This window comes from Crocuta crocuta, unplaced genomic scaffold (genome assembly GCF_008692635.1).
Source record: "Crocuta crocuta isolate KB4526 unplaced genomic scaffold, BGI_CrCroc_1.0 scaffold8, whole genome shotgun sequence".
Classification (NCBI taxonomy): domain Eukaryota; kingdom Metazoa; phylum Chordata; class Mammalia; order Carnivora; family Hyaenidae; genus Crocuta; species Crocuta crocuta.
In genome coordinates, this window is record NW_027532162.1 from 2,137,101 (window position 1) to 2,160,785 (window position 23,685).

A 23,685-nucleotide genomic window follows, 5' to 3' on the forward strand; every position below is an offset into this window, starting at 1 on the left:
AAATATAAGATGAGTACGGGATAACTCGGCTTCAATCACTGCATGAGGCGCTGCCTCCTAGCCTGCAGTCCCTCTGCTGTCCAGAGCGGGGGACAGATGTGGCTGATGCTCTTGGGGCCCTGAGCCTCCCGCCTCCCCTGTGATGACACACAAGCCCTTCTTGTTCCCAAAGTGGCATTTTGTGCCGTCCTCAGCCAGAGCACCTCCCCATCTCGTTTACCGACAGCTCTTTACATGGCTGCAACCCCTGCCCCTCGGTAACCGGCCCCCTATCCACCCTACCCCGACACAAACAAAACCCCACAGGGACTCCAAATTCGGTTTCTGGTGGCAGGCTGCTCCCCACCAATGGCCACCAAAAGAAACAACAAAACAAAACAACAACAACAACAAAACCATTCCACTACTAAGAAATCACTTCTCCAGATATTATTAATAAAACACTTAGGTAAATAAAACAATTTTCTGCCTTCTTTTTGGGGGGGGGGGGTAGAAAAATCAGATTAAATACTGGTTCTTCAGCCGTTCTGTCATTCCACATGGCAAGTTCTGTTTCCAGTCAACCCAGATGCAACCAGACCCAGAGCTGACCCAATTCAAAAGATTTCACCAAACCCATTGGCAATGCCAGATGGGGGATGGAGGACGGGGGCCGGCTGGGGTAGACAGCGCATGCACGATGACTACAAAAGAATCCGAATTTTAACTGCAAATTGTCAGCTTGAATATTCTTGCCCACACACAATTACTTCTTATAAACCAGAATCCATAAGGTGCTTCTGTTACAAGTTAATGGGGTCAAAAGCAGACAACAGAGCAAAATCACTTGTCCTTCCTGAGGGATCCCATGTGACCTGACCCTTGCACATATCAGGGTTTAGGGGACAGGTTGACACTGCGGACCCGGGGCTTCTAAGTCAGCAAGCCCATTGCAGCTTTTCCATTTGCTGGAAAAGTCGCACTGAAACAGAGGAAGAACATGGAATCTGCAATGGCAACCCTTGGGGCCAGAAAGCCACTCCAATAGCTTTAACAAACATAACCTATCTGCCACATTTAACATTCTGACACGTTCCTGACGACATGGCTCTGACAGCGCAGACTCCTTCCAGAACAAAACTGGAGATACTAGAAACCCAGCATAGGCTGGAACACTGGCAAAAGCTGTGTCATGTGATCCAATTTTAAGTGCCAGGATTTCAAACTGTGTCAGAGGTGGTTTTACAGCAAATATTTTCAAGAGAAAGAAAACTATTCCTTGGCCAAACACCTGTCAAACATAGACACAAAAGCCTGGGCTACAATTTAAGCAGCCTGAGGAATTACTATCAAGTTCTCTGGTCAGCATGAAATTTTCTGGTGATGTGAACAAGGTCTAGAGTTCTGCATTTCCTTATTTAAATTATAAAATATCAAGTATCAGTTTCGTCCCTGTCTCCATTATGAAAGTTTTAAAGCACCTGCTCTAGACACCGGAGCATGCTCCATAAAGAAAATGCATAAAACCATTACCCCAAGGAAGAACAGGTATAAGCCAACAAGTTAATTCAGCACATTTAAACGAGTAATACTATGTAGGACAGCGGAGCGAATGAAAAATGGGCTTAGCTCAATGCGGAAACTAAGGCCCACTGCCCTTGGTAAGAACGTAGACATTCTTAAAGGGATTCTTAACAGCTAAGACAGGGTGCTACTTACTTCCTCATTAAATAGTTTGCTAGTTTCTTTTTTGATTGGGTCTATAAGCTGGACTTGGCCTGCGGAAAAGCCCACTAGGAGAGAGACACTTTCTGCTGTGGCTGTTAGGTGGTTGAAGTCATGACAAGTAGGCTGTGTTCCTTTGTATATCCTTTTATCTATTGGTTTACTCAAGTCAGCAGCCTGGAGGAGAAAGAGAAAAATACATACGGTAAACAGCACATTGAGATGAGAAATCTAATAGTTACACTATTTTATACTCCATTATGATGTTCAATCTTAACAAAGATATTTAAAAAATTTTTTTCAGCTTTCAGCATTTTGTAAAAGCACTTTCACATACCATTAGCCAATGTGATAGCATTAGACTTTTTATGTTTTTAACTATTACTTCCACAACTTATTCTTCTCTAAATATCTTTCACAAAGACTCCTGGACTTCAGGAGAAAAAAATCCTTGAGATACTAAATTCAGATTTGTAAAATGCATTCATTCCAAGCATTTTCTGACAGAGTACCTCTAACCACATAAAAACTCAGCCTGCAAATAGATCTATAGCATCTAAATGCTCATTGGTGAGTTACCTGTAGCCCGGGGGTTCTCAAAGTATGGTCCCCAGGCCAGCGGTGGTGGCAGCAGCATCACCTAGAAACTCAGAAATGCAAATTCTCAAGCCCCACCCCAGACCAAAGGAATCAGAAACTACAGGGGTGGGCCCAGCAAGCCTTCCAGGTGATTCCGATGCCCACTCGGATTTGAGAACCACTGCTACAGCCAACAATAAAGCCAGAACCTTCTTACTGGGTCACAGTCCCTCTTCTGTATGAGCCTTCAGGCACCTTCCACTTATTGAGCCCACACTCAAGGTGTGTGACACGCTTTACCTTTTAATCCTTACCATGATCATTCAGAACAGAGAATATTGCCACATTTTACAGATGAGAAAACAAGCTTAGGGAGGTTCATAACTTAGCCACAGTCCCCATACCTACCTAAGGAAGTGGCTAGATGTAGAACCCAGGCCTGTTTGACCATAAAGGACATGGGGAGAACATACACCCAACACACCCCAAGGTCAGAAGCAAATGACTTCTGACTTGGGCCCAGTGATTTTTCAATGTGCCTCCCCCTCAACCCCTAAGAGAAATGTTCTCTGCAATCTAATACACAGGGCTGATATTGTAGAAATAAAGGACACCCCCCTCCAGTCTGAGTTGAAAGTCAAAGGTGCAGACAACTAGGACTCTGAGTGTGTCCTCCGACACAGCCACGCCGGCCCTGGGCACTGCTCTGGGGCCACGGCCCTTGCTGTCTGCTGACCAACCCCTGCATCAGGTTCTGAAGATTTCTTTCTTCCAGAGAGGTCTGTGCCATTGTGCTGAGTAGATAATGTTTCATTCCTCAAAGAACAAACATAAATACTGAGTAGAAAAGAGGACCTCAAAATTACGGGCATCTTTGGGCAAACTCGAAAGCCCAGCATCTAGAAGTCTGCACTGGGTGGAAGAGGAACTCTAAGAGCACAGGGCAAGGGGATGGAGACACACGCCATGCGGACGCGCTCTCTCCCAACCTCACAGCTCACTTAAAATGGAGATGAGAATCTCTGTTCTACCAACTTCATGGGATTGTCTGGAGAATGAAATAAGAGTACATATACATGAAATAGCCCTAAAAGTGTAATATAAAGTATGATACAAAACACAAGGAAGACCTGACTTTGCAGGGGGCCGGGGGGCTGGGAGTCCGCGCTGAGGGGGGCCGAAGGCGGCGCTCAGCAGAGGGCTGAGGGAGATGCAGAAGCTGAGAAAGCCACCACCACCCCTGGACAGGGACAGGGTGCCTGCGGGAAGCTAAAGGTAGGGAAAGAGAAGCTAGGCTAAAGGACCACAGCAAATTATTTCAGAGCAAACAGGGTATCAGCAAACATCAGAAGAGCCCAAAATAGAAAGTATAAAAACACTGGCAGCTAGTGACAAAAAACAAATTTGAAATACAAACAGTTAAATTATTACATGATCTCTGTATCAGCAGGTATAACTCTTTGAGAATTTTTTTTTTACAGCTAGCTTCGGGAACTTCCCCCTTAAAGAACATATCGAAAATTATGCACAAAACTATAAAAATAAATTCAAAGGCAAGCCAAAAACTGACAGAGAAAACATACTAATATAAATTAAATGAGCAAAACCATACACAATGGTTCTCAGAAACGACACAGAAAGTAAAAGCACTTGATTTTCCAAGTATCACTACTACGGATCCCTTACAGTAACCACTGAGCCTCAATTCTTGGTAGATTTATTTTACATCCCCGCCTCCTACTAAGGAACTCTACTGAAAAGATGTCATCTGGAATTAGATCATATGTGCACAAATGCACAAATGCCTGAAGTATTTAAATGCCAAAAGAAAGACTTTTACTCTTAAATCATGTAAATACTACCCAAACATCTTGTTTACTAATTTGCTTAACAACTTTCTTCCTAGATCACTGCTTTCAAAGTGTACCAGCTCGTGAACAGTTTACTAGTCGCAGTCAAGATTAAGTACAGAAAATAATAATAAACATCAGAAACTTTTATGGCAATCAGGGTAATTTTATATCTGTTGACCCAAATAATAAAAATTAGAATTTATATTCTGTACCTCTTTTTCAGTTTTGTTTTCTAGTAATCGCTTTTTTAGTTTTAGAAAACTATCAGTCCAAAGATTGGAAATTTTTAAAACTGGTCCTTCCACACTGGTGAGAGGCACTGTTCTAGAAGGCACAAAAGTAAACGTAGGCCCAAGAAACACACGGAACATCTCTTACCTGAGGTCACTCCCCTCCCCACCCCACAACACCCATCACACTAGGACTAGAACAGCACAACCCCGGCAGGCAACACGGCGCCTAGAGTGAGCAGGAATGCCTGCGGAGCCTCACGTGACTGCTGGGTGTGTGCCCGCCCGTAAACTAGACTTCCGAGAAACCCACAGACTCTGCCACTGGGGCCTGGGGCCTGGGGCCTCTGGAGCCCAACCCCAGAGCGAGGAAAGTCAGGTTTCCAGAACCTGCCTTCATTTCAAACAGTGCCATCATCTGTGACTCATCTTGTCCCCTTTCTTCTGCAGCCAATCCCCAAGTTCTCCTTTCCTACTGCTGTGCTGTTCCCTATTTCATCTTCCTCGTCGTCCTCTCTCCTTTCGGGATGGAGGGATGCCAACAGGTACTCTGAACTCACACACCTTTTTAGGAACAGCAGTAACCACCTGAGTCAGTCACACCTCTTCTGCGTGGGCTCATCAGCCCTGACAGATGGCCTCCCCGGGAGAGGCAGTTTGGTGGAAGGAGAAAGAACCCAGACTCTGGAGCCAGGCAGGCCCACGTTCAAACCTTGCCCTCCCTCCGGGCAGCCATGCGGCCTGGGGCAAGGTGCTCCCTTCCTCTCAGAGAATGAAGCGCCCTGACAAGGATCTAAGGCACAGAGCACGCACACAGCTCAGATGGTAGCTATCAGTATGAATCCGCCCCTGTCGTATCCTACCTCTCTGGTCAAATGCTTCAGGAGCTTCTAACTTCCATCACACCGGAGTGTAGAAGGCCCGACACCCACTTCTGCCTGCAGAACACTTCCTGGGCCCCAAAGCTTCACATCACACCTGTAATCTCAGTCGCCCCTCAGGACAGGGGACCAAAACTACCCACCATCTTCAGGGGAGGAACGGCTGGAGGAATTCCGGCCTCCAGGGCCTGGTGGAGCAAGTCAGGGGCACACGGCCCCTCTCTCCTGGCTGCAGGAGGCGCGGGTTAGCCGAGGTTGGGGAATTTTACCCAGCAGTTCAAGCCCCCCTACCTCCAATAGGCTTTCTCCCAGCTACCATTCTTTGGGTTGGCTCCTTTATCTTATCTCTCAAGTACTTAATTTGTTCCACAAAATCTAGTACTTAATCATTTATATTATTACAGTACGGTTCATGTCTGTTATCAGTTTCATGTGTTATCATCAATTACAATAAAATTACAATTACAATAAAAATTATAATAAAAACTCCTTTAAGGAGCAGAACTTCTTTATTAAATAGTTACCACTGTATTATTCCACAAAATCGGCTTTTAGGTTGCAACTTTCTGGTGACTTCTGCACAGATAAGTTACCAACGCTTGAGATGTTTTTAATGCATCTGCATCCTAATTACTGACATTATCTGAATTCTTAAACATGAACTTATAGTGCAACATATTTAAAAAATCTTACCAATTTTAAGAATTAGATCACATTTGGTTACTCAGCCCCAGTAGAGCATTCCATCTGTCACAAATGCTCAATGTCTGCTACATGCATAAAACTACAACTATTTCACTTTCCAGGGGTAAGATTAAATCCTACCTATGCTCATTGTTTCTGCGCAAGGAGTTATTGGTTACAGATAATTTGTCAGTGTCTCATTCTCAACAGAAAAGTTTCAAATGATGTTTTAAAAATTCCTACCACAGATACAAGCTGGTTACCAAAATCCGTGATCAGTAAGTACAAACTAAAATGTCATGTTTCCCTTTCCATGATTACAAAGGTCTGCAAAAGAAGCCCTTTTTTTCCAGCTCACACCTTCACCCCAGACCCCCACTCGGCCTGCTGGGGAACACCCCACAGAAGTAAGCCCCCACAGGCTCAGGGGGCCTCTCGCCACTGCTGGAGTCGCCCCTCCCCCCCAAGCCCTTAGAGGAACTCAGAGAAGGCATGCGGGCCTGTGCGGGGCCCCCTTCGTGGGACCCTGCTACTTGACCCTCCTGAGTGCCCAGAAGCATCTGGGCATGTGATACAGAAAATATCTCTGAAAGACTTCTTTTGAAAAGTGCACATCAGAATATTATATGGGGGGGGGTAGTGTTGGTAATAAAGGTGGGCTTTATTTTTTCTACATTTTATATTCTCCCTCCCCATCTGAGAATCATCTCAGAGAGAACCAGTCCCACAGAACTTGCCAGAAAAGAGTCCTTCCACCCATTTCTACACATCCAACTCATCCCACACACTATGCTAGATTCACCTTCACGTAGCCTTAGGTCACTCCCCCATTTCAATCCTCGGCGGCTCTGCCCCAACACTGGCTAACCTCCTTGGCGTGGCACCACAGGCCTTGCTGACACGGACCTCATCACCCCCACCCTCCACACACATTCCCTCCAAAGGTGCTTGCTCACACACTGCCTGTGCTCCTTACACCTTCTGGCCTTTCCTTGCGCCCCTTCCTTCACTCAGAATACCCTCCCCATGTGCAGTGTCCCTCACAGCGGCACAAACGTCCTGACTTCCTCATCTCACCTCTGGGGAACATTCTTTCACCTGACCTTCACGGACTGCCCATCGCTAAGTGCTGCATTTATTAGCTGTAATGTTAACTGCATTCCATACACTGTGAAAGTCCAGCTCCTCTTAAAAACAAAAAAAGTCAGGAGGCTGCTGAGTCACTGAAGGCCCAAATGAATCCATCAGAAATAGCTGGAGCAGCCCTAGTGACAAAGGTCTCCATTATGCCATCTGAAAATCAGAAGAGAAATGATATCATGCTTTCTATTATCATTCCTCTTGACCACATCTCAGACAACCAAAACAGGAGCCAAAAAGGAACAAGGGACAACTTCCCAGGGCCACAAAGGATCACCTACTTGGGACCTACTTCAATGCTTGGGATCCCAAATAAACCAGACTACAGAGACTGTCCAGTTTCCCTGGGGGGTGGGGGCCTGGGGTCTCAGGGTCCATGGCGGGACCACAACGAGCTGGGCCGGGCACCCTGGATGAAATGTGGGGAGACGCCGAAGCCTTCCAAGTCCCAGGTGTGGGGAAAATCAACATGGCCTTTCGGAGCCGAGGTATATTCACTTTGTGAACAAAGCACTCTTCCCCACGGCAGAAAATAGCCTGGCTCTGATGACAGAAACACCGCAGTGATTTTCAAACATCTTCACTGCCCACACTACATGCGCAGGTGAACACGGTAACATTGAGGTCAGGCGGCTTTGAGGCACTGAATAGATGCCAGTTCCACAGTCCAGCCCCCCTGCCCGGAAGCAGAAACAGAGGCTGATCGTGGAAACCCCCACACAATCCACCTTCAGCTCAACAGCTACACCCAAAATATCTGGTTAATTGGCATGAATGGTACTTAAAGAGTTATCTAACGCTGATTTTAAAATACATATCAGGAGTAAATAGTAAGGAGTCAATCAGGTTTGGGATCTCTTATCCCAGTAGGGGAAAAAAGGTCAATCAACTATACAGTTCCAGTGTTTCAAAAAGGACAGAAACTTATCTGCCTTCTTCACCACTCTATCTCCAACACCTAATAGAGGGCTTGGCATATAAACGGTATCATTAATATTTATTGCAGAAATGAAACCATTCTAAAAATGGAAGGAAAAAGTCCCATAGCCAGAAGTATACAAAAGCAAATATGTAGGGGCACCTGGGTGGCTCAGTTGGATAAGCATCTGACTTTGGCTAAGGTCATGGTCTCAAGGTTTGTGGGTTTAAGCCTCACGTTGGGCTCTCTGCTGTCAGTGCAGAGCCTGCTTCAGATTCTCTGTCCCCTCCTCTCCCTGCCCCTCCCCTGTATGCTCAGTCTCTCCCTGTCTCTCTCTCAAAAACAAACATTTAAGGAAAAATAAAAAAGCAAACATGTGATCTTCTGCTGACCAAAATCCCAACTTACAACTAATGCCTTCCTGGGTGCCCATCTGTGAAAGAAAACAGTCCCTGCTGGCAAATGTCACTTTCCGGTTTACAAAGCACCTCTGCACATCGGTTCTTCTGGCCCTCCTTACAAACCTGTGCGTTAAGGACACCTGCCCCGCACACCTTCTAAGGAGGAAAACAGAGTCCGCTGTCAAGAGGAAGCAGGTGGTGAAGTGCAGCGTCTCTGTCCCGGCCCTGTGCTCTTCCGTGCCATGCTGCCATAGTGGGCGGGGGGATGAGGTCACGTCCAAGGCCACGCCCACGTCCACAATCCCATCACTCGCCCAAGTGGGAGCCAGACATTCCCGCCTTGATCATGTGGGCCAGACTGCAGACCTCCCTTGTCTGTGCAGTTACCCCGCAGGGCTGTCTTCCCCACAGGCAGTAACAGGCTAGAGTCACAAGCATCGCACGTGACAGGCCCAGGGCCCTTGAGCAAAGTTAGTTTTCCTCTTTTCAACGTGGACTCCCCTCCTGCACACACAAGGGTCGCTGCCCATCACGGGCAGGCTCAAACATCACCGTCTGCTAATACCTTCAAAGAAGTGCATAGAAGGAAGACAGAGTTCTTTCTGCCCTAAACTTCCCGGAGAAAGACAACAGGGGAAGCCAAGTTTAGGGCACGTGCTCCTTTCAACAGAATTTTCCCAAACAAGATAGCACCTCCCCTGCGTCGCTCCCATTCCTCCTTCCTCCTCAAAGAGCACATGCCCACATGACATCCGACCCCTGCCCTTCACTAAAAACAGAACAAACTGCCAGCAGACACTGGCTAGCACGCTTCTGCTGAGCCCCGACCCTGGACTGAGCACCCAGCACCCCCACCTCAGAGCCACTCTGTGCGCACCGCTGTGGCCAGGCCAGGCCGGACAACTCCGTGGAGGGAGAAAGCAGGGAGGGCAAGGGGCCAGACATCCTCAGAATACAGGCAAATGAGATGTAAAAGGCGAGGGGCACCACCCTCACGGCTCCCAGAATGAGAAGAAGTGCCCACTCACAAAACGCACAAAATACGTTCACTGAGTTTTGCCAGCAACAGTCTGTGATGCGGCTTCCTGTTCTCCAGAGAAACACTTCCCAGGGGCGGGGGGGCTCCCTCTCCGGAGGTCAGAGGAGCGGAGCTGGACAGGGGTGCGGCGGGGAGGAAGCAGGACGGGATTACTTGGCACATCTTCTCCCCTGGCCCAGCACTGCCGGTCGAGGACCTGCTGAAACAACAGGCTTCTGTTGTCATCACATGTCATTTTTCCCCAAGGCAGCCTGTCACTTACAAACCGTTAGCTGTGGAAAATCAACTCCTCTATCCTCGGATAGTTCTTAAAAAATGAACTTAATAAGCCGCTAAACTGCGGCATCTTCGCCAACTCTTCCAATTCTCAGGTCGAAAGTCACGCTCGGGTCAAGCCTCTTTACCGCAATGTGCGACCGTACAAGCGGGGTTTGCGGTACGCCGCCTAGGCTGACATAACGTGGAATTCTTCTTTAAAGAAAACTATGAATAAACATCAGCTAAATTCAGTTTGCACACATTCTAACACCAGATCTCATCACATTAAAATGCTGACAGATACAAATGACCTATTTTTTTTTATTAAACTCTTGTTAAATATGCGTAAAACACAAACTCCTATTCCTAAGGGAATACCAACACCCCAAATGGAAGAAAAGGTAAGATGTTTTATTTCTGCAAAAGATACTCTTTTCAAATTCTTAGAAAATAATTTTTTTTTTAAGTTTCCCCTTAAAGGAGCTTGGTGAGGAGTTCTATGACCTGAAAGCGTTGCAACACTTGTAAACCAGAGGCCACTCCCAGGCAGGGCGTGGTCCCGACACACTGCTTACCCGCTTACCCACTCTGGTACTGTCTTCCCGACACCGAGACCATCCGCGAGCCTATGGCGTTTGGCACAGCACCAGATGACTTTCAAATGTTCTGAGTCAGGCTGCTCTGTAACCTAAGCAGCAATCTGCAGAGGAACTCCCATTCTAAGTGAGAAATACCCTAAATCCCCAACTGTGTAGAGGCCCTGCAGTTTCCCAGCTCTCATTTCCTCATCCTACCGCGACACTGAGGCCCAAGGAAGGGTGGTGACCTGCCCAAGGTTTCCCAGAGCGCAGAACTGTGCTTTTAGCCCCATCAGACTGTTGCTATTTTTCCAATGACCCAATCTCAATTGGAACAATGAACTACTGAATCTGTAACAGATGAATTTTATTTTAATTGGCCCCAATGTGCACCAGTAATTATACATCAAATGACAGCACTTGGGAGCCAGTACCATGCTGTGTTTTCAAACAGAAAGCAAGAGAGCTACAGAGAATGAACGGACACTAAACTTCTCTTACACAATGGAGATGAGCCGCTAAAACCCATGGCCAAAATATTTTATTTGGCCTCTGTGATTCAAAGACTTTGTCTCTACTCAGCCTGAGCGCAGCTGAAGAAAGCAGCCTCAGATCAATGGGGCAGGAGAAAGCTGACCTGCTCTCAACTCTAGCATGAGGCAAAGTTCCAACCTCTGCTTCATCTGCAGCTTTACGGCATCACCAGAACTACCCACTTGCCACTTGTGCTGTCAGTCACCTGTCACGTATGTCCTATCTCCCCGACTAATGCAAAACTTTACGGGCATAACGGTCTTACAGGCCACCTCGGTAACCCCCACTCAGACATTTCTGATGGCTTTTCCCTACCAGATTAGAAAAAGCCCTTCCAGACACCTGGAATGTACCATGCACTGGTACAGGCCACACAGCGCAGTAGCAGCCAGTTTCAGGATGCGGGCACCCACAAGAGTGTGGGAAGGCTGGCCTCACCTTGCCACTGCGGGAGCATAAGCTGGCACAGCCCTAACGTGGGACAATTTGGCCACATGTAGCAAATGCCTCCCTTCCTTTAAACACAAATTCAGCTCCTAGGAATGCATCCTTAGAACATATTTTTCAAGTATGTAATTTGTAACAGCCCCCACCTGGCCCAACACAAACGTCCGTCTATAGGAGGCTAGAGAAAGAGTATGCTAATCATGGAATACCTGCGCTCAGAACAAATATGGACAAACGTCAAAAGATAATCTTAATTGAAGTCAAATATAAACAAAGCATATCATAATTCCATTTATATAAAGTTCAAAAGTAAGGAAAACTGATTTGAGATGTTAGAAGTGAGAACAGTGAGAACCCTGGAAGAGCGTGGGGGAGGGGCCGGCAGGGAAGCTCTGGGTGGCCCAGAAAGCTACTCCTTCAATCTGGGATTGACTCTATGTGAAAAATTAATAGAGCTTTACGCTTAGTACATTTCTTTCTTTATGTTACTCCTAAATTAAATTTTAATGAGGAAACACATGTACAAAGACAGCCAATACAACTTTGTTTATAATGAAACATTATTAACAGCCTGTGTGTTCCAAAAAGGAAATAGGTAAATATATCATGTAGCCATTTAAAATAAAGCCATTTAAAATGAATCGGTGGGAGATTACTTGAAAAAAAAAAACATTAAAGTAACATTACACTACAGAATTTTCTTAGAATAAAGTAAGAATCTGAATTCATACTGAAACCAATAAATGGAGAAAAGAAAGCTCTTCCTTACATTAGACTAACACCTAATAAATGTAGGAGGAAAGAATAATGGAGTCTGAAATTCACCATTTACAACTACTATAGTAACACAATAGTGATTCAGCCAAAATCATCAATGAATGCTAGAGCTAATGGAAGAAGGTTGAATGAGAAACAGGACACTTCCATAGTCTCTAAGTGTCCCCTCACAAATTACATCTCAGTTACAAAGAGAAAAATGGAATCTCACAACAGAATAATTTAGTAAATACCACTTTAATCAAGATTAACATTACTCTGCCCACTAATACTAGAGCAAGTCAGCATCATGTGCTCTTGACATGCTGCCCTAGGATGGACACAATATCAATTCTGTGGTATTTCTCCCCAAAATGCAGCCCATGAATCTAATCATGAAAAAAAAAATCAAATCCAAACTGAGAGGTATTCTACAAAAAACTGGTCTGGACTCTTAAAAATGTCAAGATCATGGAAACAAAGAAAAGGATAAGGAACAGGTCCAGACTGAACAAGACTGAAGAGCTTGCAAATAACTGATGTGTGTGAACTTGGATGGGACCCCAACCAGGAGAAAACGACTTTTAAAAGACAGCACTAGGGTAACTGGTGAAAAAAAATGTTAATGTTTATTTATTTTGAGAGAGTGCACATTGATGCAGGCAGGGGAGAGGCAGAGAGAGGAGGGAGAAAGAGAGAGAAAGTGGGGGAGGGAGAAAGGGAGAGGTAGAGAGTCCCAAACAGGCTCCACACTGCCAGTGCAGAGCCCGATGCAGGGCTCAAACCCACGAACCGTGAGATCATGATGTGAGAGGAAACCAAGAGTCAGATGCTCAACCAACTGAGCCACCCAGGTGCCCTGTAACTGGTGAAATTTTAATGCAAACTGTTGATTAGATAAGAATGCATAAATGTTATATTCTTGACTTCAATAAATGTACTGTGGTTATGTGAGTGACAATTCTTGTTCTGGGGAAAACAGGTGCTGAAGTTTATATGCATAGAAAAGGGCATGATGTCTACAAACCAGTCTCAAATGATATATGCTCGATATACACGGAGGGGGAGGGAGGGAGGGGAGCATACAAATGATAAAACAAATGGGCAAATTTTAAACATTAGTCAGTCTGGGTGACGGGCATACAGAAGGAGTTCTTGGCACTGCTCTTGTCACTTTTCTGTAAGTGTGAAATTATAGCAATGTAATTTTTAAGAAAGAGACTTAAGAGGTATGTATAGTAAATGTAATGGGTGGTCCTTGTTTAGAAACACATGTGAATAAGCCAGCTAAAAAACATTTCTTTGTGGTAGTGTTCACATGAATCTACACATGGGATAAGATGGCACAGAACCAACCACACACACACACACACACACACACACACACACACACACACACACACAGAGCTAGTCCATCTGAAACGGGAATCCAAAAGAGCTCTGTGGACTACACCAATGTCAATTTCCTGATATTGATACAGTAATTTTTTAAAATGTTTTATTTATTTGAGACAGAGAGAGAGAGAGGGAGACAGCATGAGCTGGGGAGACACAGAGAGAGAGGGAGACACAGAATCTGAAACAGGCTCCAGGCTCTGAGCTAGCTGTCAGCACAGAGACCGATGTGGGGCTCGAACCCACAAACGAGGAGATCATGACCTGAGCCGAAGTCGGACGCTTAACCAACTGAGCCACGCAGGCACCCCGATATTGATACAGTAATATAGTTACGCAAAATATTACCACTGAGGAAAACCGGGTGAAGGGTACAGAAGACCTCCACGCACATTTTTTGCTACTTACTGTGAATCCAGAATTATTTCAATTAAAAAATTAAACATAAATAATAAAAAGATCCTTATGAGTCAAGAAACTATAAAGAATATTTATGAATCTGTCAAAGAACAGACTATATTCAAATGTAAATTTTTAATGTATAAAAATGTAGTTTTATTTCTTAGAACAGTATCATAGAACATGTATCATAGAAAAAATACAGAAGATATGATGTTTGGAATTTGCTTTAAAATAATACAGTCAGGCAAGCGTGGCTCAGTCAGTTGATGTCTGACTTGGGGCTGGGTTGTGATCTCAGGGTTCGTGAGTTTGAGCCCCACATCAAGTTTGCTGCTGTCAGTGCAGAGCCCACTTCGGATACTCTGTTCTCCATTCTCTGCCCCTCCGCTGCTCTTGCGCGCTCTCTCTCTCTCTCAAAAATAAATGAATATTTTTTTAAAAATGCAGTAAGGGCGACAGAATCGATGAAGTGAGATAAGCCACACACTGACAAATGGCAAAGCTGGGAGACATGTGTAGGAAGTTCATTATACCATTCTCTCTACTTTTGTGTAAGTTTGAAAATTTTCATAATTAAAAAAGTATGATTGCTTTTGGAATAAACATTTATATAGGCATATTCAAAAAGATATTAATCAAACTATGAAACGTGGTTATTATAGGGTTTGGGTAATATTTAGGTGATAATTTTTTGCCTATCTTAATTTCTAACTTTTCAACAATTATATATTACTTGTGAATTCTTAAATAGAAAAACAAAACAAAACGGCCAAAAAAGCTACCAAAATTTTCAAAATTTTAAGTAGTTTAAAAGCATGTCATGGCCTAGCACAGGGTCAAAGAAAAGTATGTGCCTTTGTGAACAATAAAATTCATCATAAAAGAAATCTTACTGTTATATCAAGTAAACGCATGAACAGGATGATATATCACCAACAGGTGATGATATATTTTGAACGAGGCAAATCATAAGTTTCATGCCAATCAGGACCGCTGAAGTGTGTTATTAATGCTTCTGTGGCACCGATGACGTCACTCAATGAGATGAAAAAGGACAGGAAAATTCTTTAAAGGAGCCAACCATTCAGAGGACAAATAAGCAGGTCATGGCTGGTTCTACTGTTTCACTCTTCAAATAGTACTCGAGTGTTAGAAGGCCTCTCACTGTGGGCTCCTAATTTGCTACAGTGGCAAATAATGTTTCCCAGCGTCTTCTTTGGGAAATCCAATCTGTTCCACATTTATCTCCTAACTTTTCCCCTACTACAGATTCAAAATTGAGTCTCCATCTTTCTCACAAGAATTAAACTGAGAACTCATCATCAGTCCCAAGTTCTTCTAGAGATTCTAGGAAAACCCACTCCTCAGTTATCCTCAAACCAGAAGAAATAGCTAAAAGAGTAACCCAGTGGAATTTACTTTTCTGCATTCAGTAATATTATAACACTTAAAAAGTTAAAATCTCTGAGGCCTGAAATAAAGCTGTTAGGCTCAATAGGGACAGTATCGTATTCATAGTCTCAAAGGGGACAGCACTGTATTTTAAATGTAGGTTAGCAGGCCAACTAGCTTGGAACTGATTAAGAAGCTCTACACTGAGGGCAGAAATCAACCATAACCCAAAAGTTAACATTTGGCAACAACTGCACTTTTGCTTCACTCCATTTGTTATTCATTATCTCATGTAATCAAATACATAATTAAAAATGTGTGACTATTAGGGGTGCCTGGATGGCTGAGTGAGTTAAGCGTCCAACTTCAGCTTAGGTCATGGTCTCGTAGTTCGCGCATTCAAGCCCTGCGTCAGGCTCTGTGCTGTCAGCACAGAGACTGGAGCCTCTTCGGATTCAGTGTTATTCTCTCTCTCAGCCCCGCCCCAGCTTGCACTCTGTCTCACTCTCAAAAAAAAAAACAAAAAAACCCAAACATTAAAAAATTTTAATGTGTAATATTAGCTTAAAAAATTAAATACAAAGTTATTCACAAAGAAATGAACTGCTTATGGGTTGAAGCTATCCACTTCCCGTGTGAATAATTTTGTAATAGATCTCCATATACAGTGGTCTCATATGAAATGTTGGTAACATTAAGTCTCATATTCATACTCATGGAATCAAAGGACAGAGCTAAGAGTGGAGCTTTTAAAAAAGCCACATTTGTTCTCAAGATGCTGCAATTTAAGGGGCACCTGGGTGGCTCAGTTGATTAAGCATCCAGCTTCAGCTCAGGTCATGATCTCACAATCTGGGAGTTTGAGCCCCACGTGAGGCTCTGTCCTGACAGCTCAGAGCCTGGAGCCTAGTTCAGATTCTCCCTCTCCCTCCCTCTCTCTCTCTCAAAAATCAATAAACATTTAACATTTTTTAAATAAATTTTTTAAAAAGATGCTGCAACTTAAAACCAAAGATGTAAACTGCCTAAAATCTTAAATCAATTCACACAGTAGCTGTACCTGGAGCTCTGGTCCTATTGGCTGTAAGTGGGCTAATACACCCAGTAACCTCGGGGAAAGCACAGTGACCCACCCCAATGCCCTCACTTCTGTCTCCTTTCCTTTCCCCTGCGGCATTCCCGCTTCTACATCAAACAGTAACTAGCTGTCAGAACTTGAAATTCTATCGTTTATAACAGAGTAGCGAAACACAGAAGACTCTGCAAAACTCATTAAGCTTAACATAAACCTGATAATGCGCATTCAGCTGCTGCAAAGTTCACAGCTAAGTTCGAACCTCTGCCAGCCTTCTCCTGGCTAAGAGGGGAGTAGCTTGCTTCTTGATAATTCAGTTTGCAAGCTGGCTGTGTCCTGAGCAACTAAGGCCAAAGCCCACTCCCACAGCTCTTGGCAAACCTCCTGACTGCCTTCCAGAAAGTCTTCCCTCTGCAGCAGTCAAATGCCCGCTGATGAAGCTCTAGCTAGCAGGGACGCAGGCCAGCGCAGAAGTGGTGGCAGGGACAGGCAGGAGCTCTAAGCGAGGCTGCAGATGCTGAAAGCCTAAGAAATGGCCACCAGCAGCTCAGGCTGACGGTGCGTGTGGTCACAACAAAGGCTGAGGCTCCAAACACCAGCAGGTCCCATAAGCAGCACCCGTGGCTACAAACCAAAAGACGGCCTCTGGGGTGGTCTGGAGAGATCTCTGGTCTCTCTTCCATGTACAGTACTTCGACCACGAGTGTCTTTACATTTAAAGAGGCACAGAACAACAGAACACCCATTTCCAAGTGTCTTATGTCTACAGCAAATCCAAGTGCTTATACTGTTCTCACAAAGTCCTTGGACCTCAAGCCACATGCATGAAGGTCAGGCAGCAAGAAACCATGACCAACTCAGGGCCCCAAAGGAGGAAGAGCATGGCAAGCACAGAGAGGCAGCCAGGGCCTGTCCTAGGGCGAGACAAGGCTGGGAAAGGCCCCGTGAAGCCAGTGGTTCAGCCCAGCAGTGTCCCAGGCCAGAAGGCCACCTGCCGTCACTGTAGGACACGTTCTGCCTGAGTCCCTGGCAAACAACTCAATTATTTAACATTCTTAAACAACCTGAATTACTTCTCTGTGTGAACTCACATGTCAATCCCATCCTCCACATATGTCCTAACTTGGAAAAACAAAAACACGGAATAGTCTACCATTTCAAAGTGCAAAGTAAAACGTTTTAGAGAAAAAATCTGGTTGAAAACCTACATTACATTCTGAAGAGCAGTTAAGAGCATGGCCTGTGGAGCCAGGACGCCACGGTCAGACCAGCTGCTGCGTTCCCAGCTCTGTGAGCTCAGACAAGTTACTTGCCTTTCCACACTACGGTTCCCCCAAAATAGGAAAATAAGGGTAACAAAAGGGTTCCACCACATACAGAGGGCTAAGGGTTAAAGTGTGTAAGTGGTTAGAATAGTGGCAACACAAAGTACTTGCGTAAATACAAGCTAAGTAACATAAATTTACATCTGCCAAATGCAATCAAACCAACAGATACAGTGAGTTAGCATGGAAATAAGCATTTGATTCCTCACAGGCATTTTTTTTTTTTTTTGCTCATTGTTTTTTTTTATGTTTATTTTTGAGAGAGAGACAGAGCGTGAGCAGGGGAGGGGCAGAGAGAGACAGAGGCACAGAATCTGAAGCGGGCTTCAGGCTCTGAGCTGTCGGCACAGAGCCCAATGTGGGGCTCAAACTCACGAACCATGAGATCATGACTTAAGTGTCAGCTGCTCCACTGACTGAGCCACCCAGGCGCCCCTGATTCATCACAGGCATCTTAAATATAAAGGTATTTTTCTATCTAGTTGCCTGTCCAAAAATGTGTCAGTGTCAGGGATGAGATATGGAGGAGGTCAGAGAGATTAAAAAAAAAAGAGCACAGAGACCCTAAATGACAAGCCCTTTCCCTTCACCAGAGATGACAAGTGTCCCCTGGGTCAAACACTCTGCTGATACCTGTTCACTTTCATAACACGGCTGGAATAAGGAATTTTTCAATCCATTAAGCTTACACTAAAATTCAGTGTAACATAATTTTTGAAAGTTGTAAAAATAAAATAAGTTCAGAGACCAGAACTGTGTGGCATAACAACTTACGCCTCACTGAAAGTACAGGTTCATTTCCGAGACAAAACTACAAGCGGCACATTACAACGTGACGGTCACGTATATGAGCGGGTAGAGCCTGGACTACGACATGCAAACCTCTCTTACCTCCTGCTTCTCTGACAGACAGTAGGTGAATGAATATTAGAAAAAGGAAACAAAATAGTCCATGTTTCCCTTAAAAAAAAAAAAAGCTGATAGGCTGTTGTGCAGTAGAATAAGAGCACAATGAGGAGGGTGCCTGACTGGCTCAGGTGGTGGAGTGTGGGACTCTTGATCTTGCAGTTGTGAGTTCAAGCCCCAAGCTGGGGGCAGAGATTGCTTAAAAATAAAAAAAAAAATTTTAAAAAGAGGGAAACCCAGAAATACGGGTATTACAATCATGTTATGTGATCAGATGAGAGCCACAAGGTCACATGCACTCCTTGGGGAAAAGGATTTGTACGAAAGGCAGTGCCCGTGTAGGAAGGACACCAGCAGATGTGCTGTGCTGCTTACCACGGTGTAGCCTGGGCCAAGTTACCTCGTTCCTCAGAGCCTCCCTTCTCATCTAAAGTAGGAAACACCACTACCTATTTTACAAAGCATCTGAGGATGAGACAACATATGTGAAAGCACCTAGCAGAGTGCCAGCACGGAGTACGTGTTTAATACACAGCAGCTGTGATGATACACAAATTAATCAATGGCTATTAATGCAATCCACGTGTTAAATAGCCAATGCGTTTTTACTGAGGGTTTACGGTAAGGAGAGCCTCGAATCCAATCCCATAAAGCAGTGACTCTCACACTTCAGCACATGGGTCACTGGCTAATTCAGAAGAGAACCACCACTCTAAGGGTAGACAGAAGAGGGGCCTGACAGTTTTTGTAAATGTAAGAAGTCCAATACCTAGGCAAATGGTATAGTTGAGCAGAAAGATATGCGAAAGCACTGCAAAGAAAACCAAGACAGACAGACAGACAGACACAAGAAGTGTGCAGGGACATCAAGGTGTCAGCTTGGCCAATCAGTATCTCTATGGGAGAATGCCATCACAATAACTGAGATTTTGAAGAAGTCATTCACAGGCTAATTTTCCTACTAGGCTCAGCCTATATTTGATGCTTTGAGTAAAATGAGCTATGAATCCTGGGAAAGTTAGCCACATGGTGAAAACGACAACTGCAAACAGGGATGGGACAGTAGGTAGGGCAGGCTAGGTGCATGGTAATGGAAAGAAAAGAGCAGAAGCAGTGAAGGCGCATCACTGTGATACAGGAGGTCCTGAAGCACTTTCCCAACAGCCAGGGCCTTCAGAACTCACATTCAAGATGGTGGCCCACAAAAAGGGTCTACCAGCTGGGAGAATCCAGCCCCATTAGAGCCTACTGTTTAGTAACCTGGTGTTATTACCAGGCATTCGTCAGGGGGGCTAAGAGACCTCAAACATAATTCACTCAAATAAGAGAGGAAACCTTGTATTTCCTCAGTTACTGAACACACTCCCTAAGTATAGTGCACTGCACCTATTACTACTATCTAACCAGTTTTTATTTACCAGCTGAAAACTCTAAAAAATTTGTTTTAAAACAATGCTCATGACTAGACTGTACCTCAATCAATATTTTTAGGTCAACAGTGAGAAGATAAAAGAGAAACATAACTTGAAATGAAAAAATACACAGGACATCATGGCCCCGTGGTCTACATCACTCAGAGTTCAGAGAAAACTGCTGACAGATCATTTTCCATAAAAGACAGAAGAGATCAGGAAATCCTAAGATTACTCTGGGGGCAGGAGGAAGAGTTTAAAACCCTATTCCATATCTTATACCAGAAAAAAGTTCAGCAATATCAAAGACATATCAAATATAAACAATGAAACCTCAGAAGTACAAGAAGAAACTATGAGGATCTTTAAAAATAAAATTTGGAAAGTTAACTGTGACCCAAAACCCATCGCCATAAGATAACAGACTCATATGTTTGTCTATGAAAACAAAAATAACTCTATGTAAGAAAAACCACCGTGAGCAAAGTCCGAACACAACTGACAAATGGAACCAAATGCTGACACTCCAACCACAGATTAAGGGCTAATTTACATAAAAGGATCAAAATCCTAGTTGGAAAGTGGATATAGTTCACAGATAACTCACAGAAAAGGCATACACTTGAAACTATTGTAGCATTATATGTAAACTATATTTCAATTAAAAGAAAAATAAAAGATATGTTATACAAGAAAAATTACAAATGCCTCTTACATATATGGAGTGATGCTTAGATCACAGTACAAGAAACATCAAACTACAGTGTTATACTATTTTTCATCTGTCAAACTGGCAAAGATTAAATAATAGTACACTGTGCCAGAATATTAATTGGAACAACTTGTGGAAAGCAATGTGACTGTATCTATCAAAACTGCAAACGCACGTGTCCTTTGACCCAGCAATTCCACTCAGGAATTTACTCCTCACACGTACTAGCAACATGGCAAAATGATATGTGCACACGTTATTTATTGCAGCATAGTTTGTAATAGCTAAATCTGGAAACAACTTCAATGTCCATCAAAAGGGGAAGTATTGTGCATTCGTACAATGGAATATTGTGCAGCTACTGGCAAAATAAAGAAGCTCTTTACACACTGACAAAGAATAATCTTCAAAATGCATTTTAAAAAACAAACACAAAAAAACAAGGTACAAAACTGTGCTGATACTAAAATTGACATTTTTAAAAGAAGGGAGGAATAGAATAGGTCTGTGTCAGTCTTTGTGTAGAACCATGGGTCATCTCTGGAAATGTACATGGGAACTTCACAATGGTTACTCCTGAAGAGGGTAACAGGGCAGCTGGGGACCGGTTAGGGGAGACTTTTCACTGCAGGCCCTTAGAATTTTGAATCATGTGAATATTATGTTTTATTTTATTTTTATTTTATTTTAGAAAGAGGGTGCAACTAATAAGCAAGGGGTAGGGGGTAAAGGAGAGAGAGAATCCCATGAGGGGCAGAGAGAGAGACAGAGAGAGAGAGAAGCAGGACTCACCCCAATTGGGGCATGAGCGTGCCCGACGCGGGGCTCGAACCCACGAACTGTGAGATCATGACCTGAGCCCAAGTCAGATGCTTAACCGTAACCGACTGAGCCACCCAGGCATCCAGTATTTTATTTATTTTAAGTAGGCTTCATGCCCAGTGCATGACTTGAACTCATGATCCCTGAGGATCAAGAACTGAGCCAAGATCCAGAGTCGGACACTTAACTGACTGAGCCACGCAGGCACCCTTGTATTACCTATTTTAAAAATAAAATATGCCTGGGGGCTCTTTCTGGCTCAGTGGGTAGAACATGTGACTTTTTTCTTTAATGTTTATTTTTGAGAGAGAGAGTACATGCATGCACAAGTGGGGGGGGGGGTGCAGAAAGAGGGAGACAGAGGATCCTCACTCTGAAGTGAGTGAAGAAAGCTCTGTGCTGAAGCTGATAGCTGAGAGCCCAAGGCAAGGCTCAAACTCACAACCCACAAGATCATGACCTGAGGTGAAGTCAGATGCTTAACTGAGTGAGTCACCCAGGTGCCCCAAAACATGTACCTCTTGATCTCAGGGTCGTGAGTTCAAGCCCTACATTGGGCATGGAGCCTACTTCAAAATAAGTAAAGAAATAAAAATAAATAAAAATAACAAAATATACGCCTATGAAAAGTCATACTACCTATGTCCTAAATGAAGATCTTCAAACTAAGTTACTTGCAATAGCAAATGTCTCTCACTATCCACTCAAGTTTACCGGGTTCTGTCTGCGCCATGCACTGTGCCAGGCGCTAGAGTCTCAGCAATAAACACAGTAAATCCCTCCTCTCATGGGCTTTAGAAGGGGACAGCCAGCAAACAAGCATTCCATGAGCATCAGAGAACGGTAAGGACCAGGAAGGGGGCGGAGGGTGACTGGAGTCCACTTGCGGGCAGGGTAACAGAAGGCTTCCTTGACAGGCTGTTTGGGCAGAGACATGAAGAAGCCGTGGAGTCAGCCCCCAAGCTCCGGGAAAGGATTCTGGCCACAGGGAAGTATGCGTATGAGTGAGGGACCTCTTCAAGGAACAGAATGGAAGGAGTGAGGGGGAGTAAGGTAGCAAACCACACTAGGGGTTTGGGAGGGCGAGGCTCCAGATCCTAATGAAAAAGCATTAGAGGGGCGCCTGGGTGGCTCAGTCGTTTAAGCGTCCGACATTGGCTCAGGTCATGATCTCACAGTTCATGGGTTCCAGCCCCGCATCGGGCTCTGTGCTGACAGCTAGCTCAGTGCTTGGAGCCTGTTTCAGATTCTGTGTCTCCCTCTCTCTCTCCCTCTCTCTCAAAAATAAAAACATTTAAAATTTAAAATAAAAAAAGAAGAAGAAGAAAGAAAAAGCATTAGAAACTGTCCAGCCCTGGAAAAATATGATCTGACCTATACAGTTTTAAACATCATTCTGACTGCCATCGGAAGGGCCGGTGAGAGGCTGGAGGAACAGGGAGCCCACTGAGAAACCACCCCAGTGATAACCCAAGTGAGGAGTGATGCTTCCTTACACTGGTGAGGGAGGCAAGGGTGGAAATGGGAAGTGATCAGATTCAGGAAGTGTCTTAGGGCAGACCCAAAAGCCTTTACTGAAGGTCTGGAAGGACACTGACAAAAAGAAAGAAGTCATGGTGACTCCAATTTAGCCCAAGCAATTTTCCACAATGACCTAATAGGCTCATTTTTAAAAAAAATCAGATCTTCACACAAAGCTCAACTACTCTATAATAGGTTATAAACACTGGCAACAAAAGCAATGCTTATCTGCAAACCAAATTAGGGAGTTGCAGGAGATTTTAAAGTTGAAAAAGAATCCATACCTGGGTTCATTCTCTAAATACTTAATGAGCATCCACCTCCTCAGGGACCTAAATGATGCTTAAAATATGTAACCATGCACTAAAAATGGACTGGCAGGAAAAAACAACAAAATACTAACCACTGCTGGATATGGGATTTGTTTTCTTCTTTGAATTTTCTACCATAAACATATCCTACTTGGAACTGTAGGGGAATAAGTTTCCTTTTAGCCGCCAATGAAGGACCAATTCCTACACAAAAAACTTATTAGTTTGATTAGCAAACTTTCCTTCCAAGAAAACTTTTAAGGGGCACCTGGGTGGCTCAGTCGGTTGGGCGTCCAACTTTGTCTCAGGTCCTGATCTCACAGTTTGTGGGTTCAAGCCCCGCGTCAGGCTCTGTGCTGACAGCTAATACATTTTTTAAAAATTTAAAAACTTTTAAAACTGAACAGAT

At 44.1% G+C, this 23,685-nt stretch overlaps 1 protein-coding gene across 6 annotated transcripts in view; it reads right to left on the reverse strand.

Annotated features, from left to right (window-relative positions):
• The window catches only part of WDR20 (WD repeat domain 20), a 63,357-nt gene that overhangs the window by 19,730 nt on the left and 19,942 nt on the right, over nt 1-23,685 (reverse strand). For 3 of the 6 annotated variants that reach the window (XM_077776463.1, XM_077776460.1, XM_077776464.1), the window contains exon 2: nt 1,699-1,881. The exons of the other annotated variants lie outside the window; for them this stretch is intronic. In XM_077776463.1, the coding sequence (XP_077632589.1) occupies nt 1,699-1,881 (183 nt within the window). The remainder of the gene's footprint in view (nt 1-1,698; nt 1,882-23,685) is intronic. 6 annotated transcript variants of the gene reach the window in all.